This window comes from Schistocerca gregaria, chromosome 2 (genome assembly GCF_023897955.1).
Source record: "Schistocerca gregaria isolate iqSchGreg1 chromosome 2, iqSchGreg1.2, whole genome shotgun sequence".
NCBI lineage: Eukaryota > Metazoa > Arthropoda > Insecta > Orthoptera > Acrididae > Schistocerca > Schistocerca gregaria.
In genome coordinates this window covers 848,910,763-848,929,953 of record NC_064921.1, presented here as the reverse complement: position 1 = coordinate 848,929,953, position 19,191 = coordinate 848,910,763, and the positions used below count along the sequence as shown (strand labels likewise).

Below are 19,191 nucleotides of genomic sequence, written 5' to 3'. Positions count from 1 at the left end.
ATGTCTGCAGTTCCATCACAGTGACTCACTGGAACTTCACAGCATACAGACTCAAACTAACTGACTAACTAGCTAACTAACTAACTAAATGGCCCTCCAGTCCATGGCGGCGATGCTAAATACTGGTGCCCTGACCATACCACCATCTGGCCTGCGAGGCAACAGAAATATCCTCCGGAAAACTGCTGCCAGAGCACACGTCCAGGCCTGAGGGTGTGTGCTGGGTTGATGATGGCAGTGGTGATGGTGGGTCCATGTCCATGGGGTCGGCGAGCAGGGATGGCAGGGGTGAGGGCACATCATCCATCCGCTCCTCCTGCGATGTCCTGGTGGCACCAGTGGGCGCTGCAAAGGCCACATGGTCCTGCGATGCCTTGTATCTGGGGGAAGAAAAACACTAGAATCTCAGGGCAAGTGACATGCACGAATTTGGTTCTGATGGCAGCAATGCGAACCATTGGGACCTGCAATAAAGTACATATAAGAAAAAATGCGGTCCTGGATCATGCCTCTTTCCCACCACTGATGGTTGCCATAAACCCTGCAATGCGTAATGCGAAAAATAGTTTGTTAGAATATTGTTGCACAGAGTACTGTGACAAGAATGCAGTACAACCTTAATCTTACTTTTACCAGAAGCTGTTGTAGGTTTAGAAAACACAATGTTCACTGCCTGTGCATGAAACCCCCCCTCCCCCTTTTTTTAGAGGGCAAAATTGGAATTTTTTTACCATTGCAAACCAACTGCTTGGGCATGGCCTTTTTCTCCACATGAGTAACATGTTGCATTACGTGATGGGCAATCCTATCTTTTATGGTGAGCAAAACATCTAGGGCAAGACTTCAGTAAGTTCACAGGTCTGTTTATGTGACTGTCCGCACGGCTGTGTATGCACTCGCTGTTGTGGCTGCTCGGTGTGGTCACGAGCAAGGGGCGACTTGCCCCAACAAATTGGAGCCTGGTCAAACTTAATCAGCCGCCATGGCACCCGAGTCGTATTGCACTAATATTTGCAACACGTGAGGAAGTGAGTACTTTAGGATCTGTTCCCGTATTCTACTGTCAGGGACATTGATTGTTATAGCTTCCCTATTCATTAAATCACTGTAAAAGTTGGCACAACTACACTTAGAAATTTATGCTTCCTAGTCGTGCCCGTTGATTCTGTACACCACTGACAGTATTTCTGTTTTGGCTTTTTCTGCAAGCAACTTGAAGTTTCTGGTCATAGTACTTGGTTAAAGCAGTTATTACTTCGTATTAAGTGAGTTTGTTGGGAGATGCAGTTAGGAATAGTTTTTGTATTAACCTGAACACTGGGGACCCAGCAATCGAAAGAAAGTATTGTAGCATTACAGTACCTTGATCTCGATGAAATGCACAATGAGCTTGGATCTGTGTCAGGTAATCTTGCTATTCCTCTTCTGTATTATTAAATTGCCGGAACAGTGGAATGTTGGTCAGTGGCACTTGTTGGGTTTGTCGATCGGCTGTTCGGTTGGCTTTTGGTTTTGTGTGGCCGACACTGCTTGTACAGCCAGGAGTTGTTGTACCATCATCAGCGTGGGGGCGGGGTGGACGGGGTGGAGTAGCCGTGGTTTACACAGTTACATTATAGAGAAAAAAGCAAGTAAAACTGCTGAAGAGAGAAAATAAGTTCTGCAACTCTCCTCTTGGAATACGAGCAAGAACACAACAAAATTTTAGCAAATACTTGAATACAATCACCTCTGCAATCTGAAATACAAGAGAAGCAAGTAAATTCTTTGTCACTGAAGGATTCTCGTCACCACTGTTACATCCTTGTTAGCTGCTTTTACGTCATCTCGTTCTCTCTGTAGAGCTTTACCTTGGAAAGCAAAGAGAGGTGTAGGTTGATGGCCAGTATCCTCAACTAACTAACTGGTTCGTGGCAGTGGTCCTAAATAGTGGCGGCCGAGGGTCATTGGTAGTGCATTTCCACGAGTCTGTCATTGGCTTTGACCAATTTCTTGTAACCTCTATGCCGCATGGTGTACTGGCACCAGCTTACACCAGCACATATCAGAACACTGATTTTGTTTTATTGTTACTTTTAATGTTACAAATAGTTTTTCCAAGCGATCTTGATTGTCATATATTTATCATATTTCAGGATTAGGTATCAGGAATAGTATCAAACAGAAATGATAATAAACTAAATTGAGTTTGCTCTTCCTTTAATTATACCAAGGTCTCATAGTGGGTGATGGCCATAACCTTCTGATCCATCAGTGTACTAGTTCATACAAAACTTTTCTGTTAAGGCAGTTAAAGTTCTTCAGCCCTTTCATTGTCTCTTCTTCTAACAGTCAGTGCCTCTGGATCTTTACATTGTAGCAGAAGTATCATTAAGCTTCCTGTGCAATTTAAAATTTGTTCTCAGATTAATAGTTGTAGGTTGATATGAGCTATTTCTTGTTAGAACATTTATTGTCACTGATGCAACAGATGGTATGAAAATGCACTGTGTTTGATAGTTAGTAAAAATCGCTAAATTGTTGGAAGGAGGAAAAAATCTTTTTAATTGAAATCCACAATATCAGTTTGAGAAAGTGCTTTTTGCTTTTCGTCCCATTTTTTATACATCTTGTTAACAAGCTTTGTCTGTTATTGAAGTTGGCAAGTGTGATTGCCTCTTCTGATGAACAGTGGAAGAAATATAACTGAATAAATTTTACTAATTTTTATTTCTTGACCATTCAGGTCAGTGACCTTTCAGTAACGTTACATTAAAAAGTGTTAAGTGTGACGAATATATATTGTCTGTGTATGTGCGGATGGATACGTGTGTGTCTGCGAGTGTATACCTGTCCTTTTTCCCCTCCTAAGGTAAGTCCTTCCCTCTTTCCTGAGGAAGCAGCCGCCGGTTGCCAAAGCTCGAAATTCTGTGTGTGTGTTTGTGTGTTTTATTCATTGTGCCTATATAACGACGCTTTCCCGCTTGGTAAGTCTTGGAGTCTTTGTTTTTAATATATTTTTCCCATGTGGATGTGTGTTTTAGTTTAAGTGGCACTTAAGATTTAATTTGACATCTATATTTTCTGGTTATATATATATTTATTTGTTTGTTTTTGTTAACAGCTCAGGGAATTTGGCTTGGAGTATCACAACTGCAACAACAACACACAAGTTAATATGCTGATAGAAATACTATCTGAACATCAGCAGGGTAAGTTCAAGTTTTGCTTTATCCTATGTTTGAAAAGAAAGAATTATTTCACTGCATTAGAAAAAGTCCTGCTTATATTTAACACCTACAATGCCTGTTTTGAAATTGTATGCTTGCATTGTTGTTGAAGATATATTCGGAAATCTTGTATACATACTGCTTTTGCAAAAGAAGTGGAGTTTATAAAGTCACAGTGCTCTAAAGTAAAAAACCGAATTGGTGAAAATCTTTAATAACGGATGCTGATTTCAGCTGACGTCTGTTGGATATATTTTATATTATTGTGGTAATGGATAGTCGTTGCAGGAATTTTAAGCATAAAGGTAACAAATCTTCAGGTAGATGAGGTGCTGAGTCACTAACAGGAAAATAAAGACTCAGAATGTTGATAGCTTTCAGATGAATCCCCCCTCAGAACTGTAGTCACATACACAATGAACACGCACACCTGTGTGGCTGTATTGTCACCTAGAACAACATTGTGCCAGAACTGCAGCTCAACTAGGCTGAGGGTTGTGACATGGAGTGGGTGAGGGGAGAAAGGAGGCATGGGATAGGAGGAAGGGTTGGAAAACGGTGTCTGGCTGCTGGAAGGGAGAGGCAGCAGGTGCATAGGATAGGAATGTGGCCCTGGTGAGCTTGTTCTGGCAGCAAGCAGAGAGAGTCGCGTGGTGTACAATGATGTGGACTGGGAAGAGGAGATAGAGCAGAGGTGGGGGGAAACTGTGGAGAAAAAGGGTGTGAGTGCAGGATGAGTGAAGTTGGGCTCATGAAGCAGCTTGAAGGTGGGTGCATGGCAGGGGCTACCAGAGATTGAGGCCAGTTGGATTACAGGGTTTAAGGATGTATTGCAGCCATAACTCCCCTTTAAGAAACTCAAGGGATCCAGTTTTAGGGCACAAGAGAATCCATATGGCAGCCAAGCATGTTGTGTTCAGCAGCATTCTCTCTCACTGGGTGGTCAACTCCACTCTTAGCTACACTTTGGTGATGGCCATATATTTGAGTGAATAGTTGGTTGGTGGTCATGTTCACATAAAATGCTGTGCAAAAATCACAGCATAGCTGGTATATGACGTGGCATCGCATGCTGCAAGGCTTTAGCTTCGTGGTTGTGTGCTAACAACGTGATGGAGTTTCTGAGAACTTTTAGTGGTGATTTCCTTGTGCTTGTAGGGTGTCAAACTGTCAAATCATACAGCATTGAGAATGGAAACAAACTTTGTGAAAACAGTTTGCAAATAAAGTCAGTAAATAAAATTGTTTTGTGGGTTCTTTTCCTCTACAAACTATGTAACATTCTCTAGATGAACAAAAACCATGGCAACTTCAAATATGTGGATCAAGGTTATTGCCTTCAGCGCCTGTCAAACATTTTTGATATAGTTATACAAACTACTTAAGATATTCCATCATTTTTTATGCATGTGTCCAGGACAGCAACACTTCCTTTTCCAATGTTTCAGTTATGAACCCATGTAGATATACTGACAACATTAAGAAATGGATAGGATATTACTCACCATATAGTGGGGATGTTGAGTCACAGCCAGTCCTTACAAAAAGGTTGCTAAACTAGTAAGCTTTCAGCCAAAAGTCCTTCCTCTGAATTAGACAATAACTCACACACACATTACCACTGTCTGTGGTTGCCAAAGCCAGACTGTCTTTTTGATATGCTTTTCTACAACTCAACATCTCCACTATAAAATGAGTAGCAGTCTATATTTTTTATAATATTGTCATTATTCCATCTTGGATTTTCCATTGTTTACATACATTTTCATGTCATTTCAGAGAGAGTTAAAAACGAAACTTATTTGTGAGTGTTGCTACAGCGTATAAGCAACCCAGCAAGACACTAATGTGGTTAGGTAAGGGGTTACTGTGGCCTTTGAATGGAAACCTTGATCACCCTTTATAATATAGAATGCTCAAACATATAACTTTGTATTCTGTAAAAGATTGATATGGGGTTTAGTGCAGTATAAGTAGATTTGTTATTTACGAAGATGAAATTGCTAGAAGGCTGTGGAAAAGACCGTTGATCACAATTTAATTTAAACTGTCGTAAATATGGTTAGTTGAAGTGGCGACTAGGTAAAAAATACACAAATGGTAGGCAGCAAAGGAAGCAAATTAAGAGTAGGAAGTATACATTTTTCTCACCAGGAAGAAAATAAGAGTATTTGACTGTTTTCTGGAAATAGTCTCAAATGATTAATTATGTCATTTTATGCTCCTGACATGCTATTTTTCCTCTTTAATTGAAATATTCTTCTATAAAAACAGAAATGAAATTCAAATAATTTGAAACCACTCTGTAATGCTTTGTTTGAATCATTTGATGTTTGTGACGTTTCTGGCTAGCTCGCTGCTCCTACTGTTATAATGCTAATTCACAGTGATATCTTGTTTAGGAATTTACGTTTTGGAAAATGGGTTACAAATAGTGTATAGCAATATAGTGTACAAATACATCTATAAAAAAGCTCCTGAAAAGTTGGTTTTGAATGTTCCAGAGAATGAGAAAGTGCATAAAATGTGGTTGTATTGTACCAGCAAATTGCCATCATGTTGACGAACGAGTTCACTAATCTAATTAAAAATGTGTTGCACTGTGAGGTTAACATTAACTAACCATCAAAAGATGCTTTCCCACTATTACAATGAAGGATAGCGTCATTCAATGAAATTAAACTCCTAGTGAAAATTGTCATTTTACCTAACTACACCTCAGTTGTTCAGTAGCTCATTTGTTACAGTGGTACCCCATCGAATTTTACAAGGTGATGTCCATAGATCACTGGTTTGAATCTAATCTGAAATAACATTTTAACTTATTTGTAAAATGACTTGACAGTTCTCTCATTTGATAACCAAATCGCAATCACAAAACTTCACTACACCAACCAAAATATTATTGTGTTTTCCTTGCTGTTTACATGCGTTTCAATTTGCATTTGCTGTTCACACTCACACACTTTATGTTCAAAAAGCTATTTTCTAATTAATGTAACTACAGTCTTTTTATTTTATAAAAAAACAATTTTTTATCTTTCTACTGTCCAACTAGGATCCTTATTGTTTAAACTCATCGTACATAAATATGAATTAAGTCTGCTTCAGACACCAACATTGGTTTACTCTCACAAACGTCACAGCCCTTACTTTTGTGTCACTTGCAGGGTGTACACGCTTTCTCTCTCTCTCTCTCTCTCTCTCTCTCTCTCTCTCTGTATAATCTCATCGCCCTACACTTCATTGTGCTGTGTGCGTATGGTGATATCTTCAGTACTAGAAAAGCTTTTCAAAAAGTGAACTGTTTGCTCACAAAGTAAATGCGTTTTTCCTCCGTTTTCCATTTCTCAGACTAAGACTAATGTGAAGCAATGTATAATACATGCCACAATTGAAACAACTGCTACAATCGGTTATTGCTATCTCAATTTTCATATTTCATGTAAAACTTTTTAAAATATATGACCGTCCCAGTATTTGAACATGTGACCACTTTCTCTGCGGTTGCATGTGTTATCCATTATGGTGCCGAATCTCCACTTGAAATAGATTCTCTGCTGAGTGTGTTCTACAGAGGAAATCAGCACTAAGTTTTGCTAAGAATAATTTTATTGTGCTTTGGGTTGTAGCTCGTGACTGATAGTCGACAATCTAGTTATAATATATGGACCCATTTGCATAAGTTCCACAATTACTTAGTTCTGAGCAAGTTTAATAATGTTGCAGAATGTCCATTGTTGCACGTATCGCCACTCTAAATGGGTGGAGTATAAACGCATAAACTTTCACAAGGCTTCCACTATCAGTGTTCACGAAGTTCCCATCTATGTTACTTAAAAGTTGTAATGACATTTTCTATCACTAAGTAGTTAAATTGTTTGCAGAAAAAGTACATAAAAACTTGTAACTTTGCATATCTCCAGAGCATCAGCCAATAACAGAGCATTTTCGATCATGTGATCAGATCTTGATATTTATCGATTTTTAAGCTTTAATATCATAAAAATAACACATGTTTTGCAAGAACATTAACCATAAATGCTTTTTAAATGCTATAATCAAGCAGAATAAAACAGCAATTGGAACCAATTTTTAACATAGGAAAATAGCCTATTGATACTGATATATATTGTCATTAATATCAAGGCAGCATTAAAAAATGTGTGTTCAGTTCTTCCTAAAAAAAAGTTAAATATTAATATTAACAACTAACTGTAATTTATTTCCCATGTACAAAGGATATAATAGGCATGTTTTTAGAGCAAGTTTTTCTCATTGTGGCGTGTAAGGTATATTGGAACATACGGAATGAAAGTCTTTTTGCTATTTGGTCAGATAAATGCCTCTTCAGCTTTCTTGTTGCCCCCTACTACAGTACACTAGTTGCTAAACTGTATCTGCTGATGAAGCCTACTCCTCTGGTTGGCCGCCTACCATAATGTCAGATGTAACTAGTTGGAGCCCAGTAGTAGGGAACTGACAGTTAACCATTTAATACTTCTTAACTTAAATGTTGACTGGAATACTCTCTTTCAAATTCTGAAGGTGGCAGGGGTGAAATACAGGGAGCGAAAGGCTATTTACAATTTGTACAGAAAGCATATGGCAGTTATGAGAGTCAAGGGACATGACGGGGAAGCAGTGGTTGGGAAGGGAGTGATTCAGGGTTGTAGCCTATCCCTGATGTTATTCAATCTGTATATGGAGCAAGCAGTAAAGGAAACAAAAGAAAAATTCGGAGTAGCTATCAAAATCCATAGAGAAGAAATAAAAACTTTTAGGTTCGCCAATGACATTGTAATTCATTCAACTTCCCCAGCACAACATTCAAATATCTGTTCAGTGCAGTGCCGTGATATGTCTATGGACTCAAATGGAATACTGTTTTTTATGTACATAGCCACTCCCCCAGCCAGCAAGGAACGTCTTGAAAAACAGCCAGCTAATCTGTATCCTGGTTACTGTCATTGAAAATTCACATTCTGCATTAGTATTGTAATCAAAGCCAAGAAACCATAAATATAACTTTACTGTTTGCTAACAATATATATCTGTGTTTGCGTGTCCAACACTTACTACATAAATTGTAAAAATTTGAAGTAAAAAATACACAGCTGATGGCTCTCTGAATATTCACTAGAGTATTGTGTAAAAATGTGAAGCAAATTGGTCAATAACTTTTCAAGGTTTTTTGTAATGATGTTTCCCTTTTCACATTTATGTTCATATAAATATATTTTTAAGAATAGGTATATAAAAACACTGATATTTGAATGCAACATTGTATCAAAATTTGAAAGCAATCAGTAAAGAACTTTCAGAGATTTACAATTTTGAACAAATTATCATTTTCATTGAAATCTCTGAATGTTCTTCTCCTATTCCTTTGAAATTTGGCCACAATGTTGCATTTGAATACACACACAGTTTTATACACATACAGAAGTTCCATATGGCATATAAAACAAAAAACTGAGTTTGTACTACAATATTGAAAAAATTTCATTTACATATATTTGGAAAAATCTCTTTGAAATTATGGAACAGTGGTACAAAGAAAGATATGTAATGTCCAAATGTATAAGTATGGTATCATTGGAAGATTGTGTTCATTTGGTACAGAAGCTTTGCATGCCTACAACACGGTTTTGTAAGTGCCTCTATGGCAATGCCTCTTCTTAGCTCCATAGATGGCTACTGTTTTCATTGGAGCTATCTGCACTTCACAGTTGAAAGCCAGTGTCATGCCTCATTGTTTATGTCATCGTATCTCCTGAACACGTGAGACAATACTGACCCTACAACTTACCTTAGAAGAAAGATTCAGGAAAGGCAAACCTACATTTCTAACATTTGTAGACTTAGAGAAAGCTTTTGACAGTGTTGACTGGAATACTGTCTTTCAAATTCTGAAGGTGGCAGGGGTAAAATACAGGGAGCGAAAGGCTATTTACAATTTGTACAGAAACCAGATGGCAGTTATAAGAGTCGAGGGACATGAAAGGGAAGCAGTGGTTGGGAAGGGCGTCATACAGGGTTGTAGCCTATCCCCAATGTTATTCAATCTGTATATTGAGCAAGCAATAAAGGAAACAAAAGAAGAGTTCGGAGTAGGTATTAAAATCCATGGAGAAGAAATAAAAACTTTGAGGTTCGCCGATGACATTGTAATTCTGTCAGAGACAGCGAAGGGCTTGGAAGAGCAGTTGAATAGAATGGATAGTTTCTTGAAAGGAGGCTATAAGATGAACATTGACAAAAGCAAAACGAAGATAATGGAATGTAGTTGAATTAAGTCGGGTGATGTTGAGGGTAATAGATTAGGGAATGAGACACTTAAAGTAGTAAAGGAGTTTTGCTATTTGGGGAGCAAAATAACTGATGATGGTCGAAGTGGAGAGGATATAAAATGTAGACTGGGAATGGCAAGGAAAGCCTTTCTGAAGAAGAGAAATTTGTTAACATCAAGTATAGATTTAAGTGTCAGGTAGTCATTTCTGAAAGTATTTGTATGGAGTGTAGCCACATATGGAAATGAAACATGGACGATAAATAGTTTGGACAAGAAGAGGATAGAAGCTTTTGAAATGTGGTGCTACAGAAGAATGCTGAAGATTAGATGGTTAGATCACATACATGATGAGGAGGTATTGAATAGAATTGGGGAGAAGAGGGGCTTGTGGCACAACTTGACTAGAAGAAGGGATCGGTTGGTAGGACATGTTCTGAGGCATCAAGGGATCACCAATTTAGCTTTCGCATCCCGCAACTGCCCTCCCGACCTGGTACAGAAGCAAATAATCAGAGCCACTTCCTCATCCCCTCAAACCCACAACCTCCCACAGAAGAACCATAAGAGTGCCCCACTTGTGACAGGATGCTTTCCGGGACTGGATCAGACTCTGAATGTGGCTCTTCAGCAGGGATACGACTTCCTCAAATCCTGCCCCAAAATGAGATCCATCCTACATGAAATCCTCCCCACTCCACCAAGAGTGTCTTTCCACCGTCCACCTAACCTTCGTAACCTCTTGGTTCATCCCTATGAAATCCCCAAACCACCTTCCCTACTCTCTGGCTCCTACCCTTGCAACCGCCCCCGGTGTAAAACCTGTCCCATGCACCCTCCCACCACCACCTACTCCAGTCCTGTAACCTGGAAGGTGTACACGATCAAAGGCAGAGCCACATGTGAAAGCATCCATGTGATTTACCAACTTACCTGCCTACGCTGTGAAGCTTTCTATGTGGGAATGACCAGCAACAAACTGTACGTTCGCATGAATGGACACAGGCAGACAGTGTTTGTTGGTAATGAGGATCACCCTGTGGCTAAACATGCCTTGGTGCACGGCCAGCACATCTTGGCACAGTGTTACACCTTCTGAGTTATCTGGATACTTCCCACTAACACCAACCTGTCAGAACTCCGGAGATGGGAACTTGCCCTTCAGTATATCCTCTCTTCTTGATATCCGCCAGGCCTCAACCTCCGCTAATTTCAAGTTGCCGCCACTCATATCTCACCTGTCTTTCAATGACATCTTTGCCTCTGTACTTCCACTCGACTAACATCTCTGCCCAAACTCTTTGCCTTTACAAATATCTGCTTGTGTCTGTGTATGTGCGGATGGATATGGGTGTGTGTGCGAGTTTATACCTGTCCTTTTTTCCCCCTGAGGTAAGTCTTTCCGCTCCCGGGGTTGGAATGACTCCTTACCCTCTCCCTTAAAAACCACATCGTTTCGTCTTTCCCTCTCCTTCCCTCTTTCCTGATGAAGCAACTGTTGGTTGCGAAAGCTTGAATTTTGTGTGTATGTTTGTGTGTCTATCGACCTGCCAGCGCTTTCGTTTGGTAAGTCACAACATCTTTATTCTTAGATATATTTTTCCTACGTGGAATGTTTATGTAACTTACCAAGCGAAAGCGTTGGCATGTTGATGGACACACAAACAAATATAAACACACACACAAAAATTCTAGCTTTCGCAACCGACGGTTGCTTCGTCAGGAAAGAGGGAAGGAGAGGGAAAGACGAAAGGATGTGGGTTTTAAGGGAGAGGGTAAGGGGTCATTCCAATGCCGGGAGTGGAAAGACTTAACTTAGGGGGAAAAAAGGACAGGTATACACTCACGCGCCCGTGCCCACACACACACACACACACCATATGAGGCTTCAGCAGGTACGTAAAAACATCAGCATATTTGACATTTTGAAAGAATTTCAAAGGAATTGATGAACTTTTGGAGATTTAAGATTTTGGACAAAAGAACATGAGACTTTTGCTAATGGAGCATATGTATGGTGCTCCTGTAGGTATATAAAAAGTGCATATTCTAATGCAATGTTGTGTCAAAATTTCAAAGCAATTGGTGGAGAAACTTTTGAGATATATGATTTCAGCAAACGAACATTTACATTTTTATTTATATAGATGTACTGAAAATTCTGGGACGTTATTTTAAACTTGTTTATTTTGTGCTGTTGTCAAAGAACAATAGCTATGTGCACGTAAGTCCATAAATGTTACTTACATATGAATTTACCTATTTTGGTGCATGTCCTGAAATTCCTATTTCATAACTTTTTACAGAGTCCAAGCAGAATCTGAAGAGATCAGTGGTTGAATGTGATTATTGGTTAAAAGTGAAGCACCATACAACTTCCTGCAACAGTGAAAAACCAATATGTGTTGTTGTGAAATCTCAGTGGCTCAATCATAGTTTACCTTTACATATTTCTCACCATTCTGAAGCTGTGGACTACTGCACTAAAACCTGTTCAAATGAGCCGCATACCCATAGCTCTGTTTTTGAATCATTTGCATATAATACCTGTGCCCATAGTGATAGTGGTACTGGATGTAATGAAAATTATACTCCGAACAGTGCTCATGTAAGCAGGTACATATTTTATCCTTCAAGTAGTTGTAAAACTTTTTTATGTCCATATTTTATTTGTTCAAGATGATTAATTGTACAATTTAAAAGAAACATTTGTAATTTGCATTGTGTATACTGGCAGAAGTGGAGTTTTGGTCGTGACTGTGGATAGTATTGTAGGGAAAATGTATCTGGCTTTGAAGAATGTCTGTAATTAATTGTAGGTATATTTGTTTTATGAGGCTCCATGGTATTTTAAACATTTGTGAAATGCTGAGCTTTTACTAGTCAAGCAGGTCTCTGCTTGTATTAGGCAGTGTTGTCCAACTTTTCACAGCTTAACACTTTTCCGTGTAATGATGGGAGTAAAGGAGCATTGAGTCATTGACAGCTGCACAAAAAGAGAATGAAAGCTTTCCAAACTTCAGAAAGAAATCCTATAACAAGCTAGAGGACACACACACACACACACACACACACACACCACTGTGCACCTACACTCTGCCGGCTGGACACACGATGCAAGAACTGCAATTTGTCAGGCAGCTGTGGTGAGGGGTTGTGTTGTTTGGGGGGGGGGGGGGGGCAAGGTTAGAAGCAAGAGTAAAGGTTTCTTCTCTATTTTATTCTGCTGTCCTGTTCTTAATTTCACTATTCATTTCTCTTCCCTCAATCTATTTCTCTATCTTTATTTCTCATTCTTTGGACTGAAGCTGGCACAGTGCTTACTATTGCTAGCTCTCTTCTCCTACTCTCTCTCTCTCTCTCTCTCTCTCTCTCTCTGACACCTCCTCCTGTATTTTTGTCTACCCTCATCCTCTCCAAAGGAAGGCCACTCTCATCCAGAGGTCTGAGTTATTTGCCCTTCTTTCATAACCTTTTGCAACCTACATCTATGTCCACCTCCACACTCTGTAAACCACTGTATCAGTCATTAGGTATTTTTCCATTCCATTCCATTCATATAGTGAGTGTGAGAAGAATGACTGTTTAAATGTCCCTGTACATGCTGTAATTAATCTATTCTTGTTCTCACAATCCCTTTGGAAGTGATACATAGAGGGTTGTGCTTTATACCAAGAGTTATCATTTAAAACCAGTTCTTGTAACTTTGTAGGTAGACTTTTGTGATATAGTATACATTTATCTTCAAGACTCTGGCAATTTTGTTTCTTCAGCATTTCTGTGACATTCTCCCATAGGTCAAACAAACCTGTGAACATCTGTGTTGCCCTTCTCTGTCTGTGTTCAGTAGTCTCTATTAGTCCTATTCAGTACAGAGCCTACATAGCTGAGCAATCTTCTAGGATGTGTCTCACAGGTGATTTGTAAGAAATCTGCTTTGTAGATTGATTGTATTTCCCTAGAATTCTACCAAAAACTGAAGTCCACCCCCTGCTTTACCAGCTACTAAGCCTATTTGACCATTCTATTTCACTGTTACATCCATGTATTTGAATGAGTTGACCAATTCCAGTTATGACTCACTGTACTGTATTCATAGGATATTGCGTTTTTTGTGAAGTGCATAATTTCACATTTCTGAACACTTTGAAATCTTATCTAGATCTGACTGAATATTTATTCTTCTTTCAGACAGTGCTTCATTATAGATAACTACATCAATTGCAAAAAATCAAAAGTTACTATTAATATTGTCTGCAAGGTCATTAATATACAACAGGAACAGCAATGGTCCCGACACAGTTCCCTGGGACACATCCAAAATTAATTTTACATCTATCTTTGGCTCTTCATCCATGCTACATCCACATGGATACTCTGCAAATCACATTTAAGTGCCTGGCAGAGGGTTCATCAAACCACCTTTACAGTTCTCTATTATTCCAATTTCGTATAGCACACAAAAAGAATAAACACCAATATCTTCCCGTACAAGCTCTGATTTCCCTTATTGTATCATGGTGATTGTTTCTCCCTATTTAGGTTGGTGTCAACAAAATATTTTCGCATTTGGAGGAGAAAGTTGGTGATTGGAATTTCGTGGGAAGGTTCTGTCGCAACAAGAAAAGCCTTTCTTTCAATGAAGTCCACCCCAAATCCTGGGCAGGCCGGAGTGGCCGAGCGGTTCTAGGTGCTACAGTCTGGAACCAGGCAACCGCTACGGTCGCAGGTTCGAATCGTTCCTCGGGCTTGGATGTGTGTGATGTCCTTAGGTTAGTAAGGTGTAAGTAGTTCTAAGTTCTAGGGGACTGATGACCTCAGCAGTTAAGTCCCATAGTACTCAGAGCTATTTGAACCATTTTGAATCCATATCCTGTATCATTTCAGTGACACTCTCTCCCATATTTTGGGATAATGCAAAACGTGCTGCCCTTCTTTGAACTTCATCGATGTACTCTGTCAGCCCTATCTGCTAAGGATCCCCCACCATGCAGCAGTATTCTAAAAGAGGGCAGACAAGCATACTGTTGGCAATCTCCTTAGTAGATCTGTTACATTTTCTAAGTGTCCTTCCCCACAACATTTCCTATGTTTTCCTTCCAATTTAAGTTGTTCATAATTATAATTCCTAGGTATTTAGTTGAATTTACGGCCTTTAGATTTGACTGATTTATCATGAAACTGAAGGTTAACGGATCTGTTTAGCACTCGTGCAGCTGACCTCACAGTTTTCGTTATTTAGGTGACCTGCCAATTTTCACACCATTCAGATATCTTTTCTAAATCATTTTGCAGTTTGTTTTGATCTTATGATGACATTACTAATCGATAAACAACTGCATCATCTGCAAACAACATATGGCGGCTGCTCAGATTGTCTCCCAAATCTTTTATATAGATAAGGAACAGTAAAGGGCCTATAACACTACTTTGGGGAATACGAGAAAGCATTTCTGTTTTACTTGGTGACTTTACGTCAATTACTATGAACTGTGGCATCTCTGTCAGGAAGTCACAAATTCAGTCACATAACAGATGATATTCCATAAGCATGCAATTTCACCATAAGCCACTTGTGCAGTACTGTGTCAAAAGTCTTCTGGAAATCCAGAAATAGGGAATCAATCTGAAATCCCTTGTCAATAGCACTCACCACTTCACGCAAATAAAGAGCTAGTTGTGTTCCACAAAAAGATGTTTTCTAAATCCATGTGGACTGTGTCTCAATAGACCATTTTGTTTGACAATTCATAATGTTCAAACACAATATATGTTCCAGAATCCTGCTGCATATCGACGTTAATGATATGGGCCTGTAATTAAGTGGATTACTCGTACTACATTTGTTGAGTATTGGTGTGACCTGTGCAAGTTTCCAGTCTTTGGGTACAGGTCTCTCGTCGAGCGAACGGTTATGATTGTCAAGTATGGAGCTAATGCATCAGCATACTCTGAAAGGAACCTAATTGGTACACAGTCCGGACCAGAAGACTTGTTAAGTGATTTTAGTTGCTTCACTACTCTGAGGATATTTACTTCTACGTTACTCATTATGGCAGCTGTTCTTGATTCAAATTCTGGAATATTTATTTTGTCTTCTTTTGTGAAGGCATTTCGGTAGGCTGTGTTTAGTAACTCTGCTTTGGCAGCACTGTCTTGGATAGTATCTCCATTGCTATCGCACAGAGAAGGCATTGATTGTTTCTTGCCACTAACATACTTCACATAGGACCAGAATCTATTTGGATTTTCTGCCAGGTTTCGAGACAAAGTTTTGTTGTGGAAACTGTTATAAGCATCTTGCATTGAAGTCTGCGGTAAATTTTGAGCTACTGTAAAAGATTGCCAATCGTAGGGTTTTTTCGTCTGTTTAAGATAACTTGCTGCATCCTAACTACCAGAAAATGTTCAATCGCTACAGTCACGGGTTCGAATCCTGCCTCGGGCATGGATGTGTGTGATGTCCTTAGGTTGGTTAGGTTCAAGTAGTTCTAAGTTCAAGGGGACTGATGACCTCAGATGTTAAGTCACATAGTGCTCAGAGCCATTTGAACCATTTTTTTTAACCTAGTCATAAATTTCACTTGATACCTCATATGACTGGACTTTTGATAGTAAATTTAGAAGTGGTACTGAGTCAAATGCTTTTTGGAACTTGAGAAGTATCGCATGTACCTGACTGCCATGATCCTAGGCTTTCAGTGTATCGTATGAGAAAAGTGCAAAGTGAGTCTCACAAGATTAATTTTCCTGGACTTCATTGGAAGAGGTCATTGTGTTCAAGGTGTTTCATCATTCTGGAGTTAAGAATATGTTTTTAGATTCTACAACACATCAGTGTCAAGGATATTGGACAGTTGTTTTGTGGATCACTTCTGCTACCCTTCTTGTAGGCTTGTGTGACCTGTGCTTCCTTCCAACTACTGGGCACAGTGTTTTATTTGAGGGAATTTTATCCATAGTGAATACTGCTGAACTCCGTGACTGTTCCTCTATAGGGTGTAGAAAAATTTCCTCTACATTATTGTGACTGGTAGTAGAGGGATCAGTGATAGATTATAGTTGAAAGAGGGGCTAAATCGCCCAAAAATTCAACATGGAATCGATAGATTATAGTCGAAAGACGGGCTAAATTGCTAAAAAATTCAGTATGGAATCTGATAGGGATTCCACTGGGCCCCGGAGCTCTGTTGAGTTTCAACAGTTTCAGATATTTCTCAGTGCCATGGGCTCTGATAGCAGTTTAACTCCTATTTTTCAGTGTTAAGAGGATTAAATGAGGGCAGTTCTCTGGGTGTTTGTATGTAAAAGAACATTTTAAAACAGAGTTAAGCATTTCTGCTTTTGTTTTACTCCACTTAATTTCAGATCCTGTCTCATCCTTGAGTGATTAGACAGTAACTCTGGTGCCACTAACAGTGTTACAATTACTAGAATTTCTTTGTGTTTTTGAAAGATAATTTGAAAAAATCTGCTACCTTAGCATTGTAGGCTTCGTGCACTTCTCTCTTGACAGTAAAATGTGTTTCATTTAGTATTTCTCTGTCTATAGCCCTAAGCTTTGTCTTACACCTATTATGCAGTAATCTCTGTGTCTTTAGAAGTTTCTTTGCAGTGGCTATATACTCTAGAGTGTCTCCCCTGTCATAAACTGTTCTACTGGGCACATATACAGTGAGGTGACAAAAGTAATGGTATAGCGATATAGACACATACAGGTGCTTGTAGTATTGTGTACACAGATATAAAAGGGCAGCACATTGGCAAAGCTGCCATTTGTACTCAGGTGATTCGTGTGAAAATGTTTCTGACGTGATTATGGTTGCACAGCGGGAATTAACAGACCTCAAAAATGGAATGGTAGTGGTAGCTAGATGCGTGGGACATTCCATTTCAGAAATCATTAAGAAATTCAACATTCTGATATCCACAGTGTCAAGAATGTGCCAAGAATACCAAATTTCAGGCATTACCCCTCACCATGGGCAACACAGTGTTGACAACCTTCACTTATTGACTGAGAACAGCACTGTCTTAGTAGAGTTGTCAGTGCTAACAGACAAGCTACACTGCATGAACTAACTGCAAAAATCAATTTGCAGTGTACAACAAATGCATCTGTTAGAACAGTGCTGTGACATTTGGTGTAGATGTGCTGTGGCAGCAGACGACCAATGCAAGTGCCTCTGCTAACAGCATGAGATCGCTTGCAGTGCTACTTCTTTGGCTTGGAACCATTTCAGTTGGATCCTAAACGGATGGAAAAACCAATTTCAGTCGGACCCTTAATGGATGGAAACACCAATTTCTGTTGCCAAGTGCTGATGGTAGGGTTTGACTGTGGCTCACACACCATGAAGCTGTGGAGCCAAGTGGTCAATGAGGCACTTTGCAAGCTGGTGTTGGCTCCGTAATGATGTGGGTCCAACTGAACCAATCACTGACTGGAAACGGTTATGTCCAGGTACTTGTAGATCATTTGCAGCCATTCATGGATGTCTTGTTCCCAAACAATGAAGTACTTTTCATGGATCACAATGTGCCATGTCACCAGTCCACAATTGTTTGTGATTGGTTTGAAGAACATTCTGGACAGTATGAGCAAATGATTTGGCAACCCAAATCACCTGACATGAATCTCCATCAGCCATTTATGGAACATAATCGAGAGATCATTTCATGCACAAAATCCTACACAGTGACATTTTTGCAGTAATGGATGGATGTAGCAGAAGCATTGCTCATTATTTCTCCAGAGGACTTCCAACAACCTGTGAGATCTGGGACATGTTGGGTTGCTGCACTCTGCTGGGCAAAAGGAGATTCAACATTGTATTAGGAGGCATCCCATGACTTTTCTCACCTTAGTGTATATCCAGTGCGTGGGCAACTACTTGTTTACATTTGAGCCGTAGTTCCTCTACATACGTATGTCCAGAGCTAAAAGTTTCAAGTTTCTCTTCGAGATATGACACTACTGCATCCTTTACTGAACATACAAACCTTTCTACTTGTTTTACCACATAATGAAGGGATTAAGTCACAGACATGCACGTTCTCAAGGAGCACTAGAAATATTTTACACACACACACACACACACACACACACACACACACAACATACATGGCCACAGTCTCTTTAGCTGAGACCTGACTTGATTATTCCATCTCAACTCATCTTAGTTGCCTTTTGTACATTGGTAATCAATGTTCCCGCAACTGCCTCATGGTTACTGATATGAGGTTAGTTATGGATGTCCTCAGAGAGGTCAGTGATATATGTTGTCATTATATCCTGTGCATTTCTGTCATGAGTAGGGTTCCAAGCTATCTGTTCTAGGAAGTTTTAAGATAAGGCATTTTGTAATATTCCACAGGGTATCTTGTCACACCCACTGCTTACAAAACTGTAATTACCCCAATTGATTGTTAGATGATTAAAGTATCCACCAATGATTACAGTATGATAGGGGAACATACGTACAAGCGAACTTGGGTTTTCTCTATAGTTTTTGGTTATATTAGGAGGTAAGTCTGGTGGGCGATAGAAGGATCCAATTACCATTTTATGCCCATCACTGATTTTGAGACTTTCCCAAACAATCTCACATGCAGCTTCAATTTCTATCTTGGTAGATTTCAGTTCCTCATCTACAGGGACAAATAGACCAGCTCCATTTCCTATAAGCT

General features: G+C 39.4%; 1 protein-coding gene across 2 annotated transcripts in view; it reads left to right on the top strand.

Moving 5' to 3' along the window:
* Positions 1–19,191, top strand: part of LOC126335211 (thioredoxin domain-containing protein 11) — a 150,258-nt gene that overhangs the window by 109,058 nt on the left and 22,009 nt on the right. Inside the window, exons 6-8 of one of the 2 annotated variants that reach the window (XM_049998225.1) lie at positions 3,104–3,191; positions 11,808–12,109; positions 14,044–14,230. In XM_049998225.1, the coding sequence (XP_049854182.1) occupies positions 3,104–3,191; positions 11,808–12,109; positions 14,044–14,230 (577 nt within the window). Of the gene's footprint in view, positions 1–3,103; positions 3,192–11,807; positions 12,118–14,043; positions 14,231–19,191 lie in introns of both variants that reach the window. The other variant, XM_049998226.1, reaches the window with a different exon arrangement.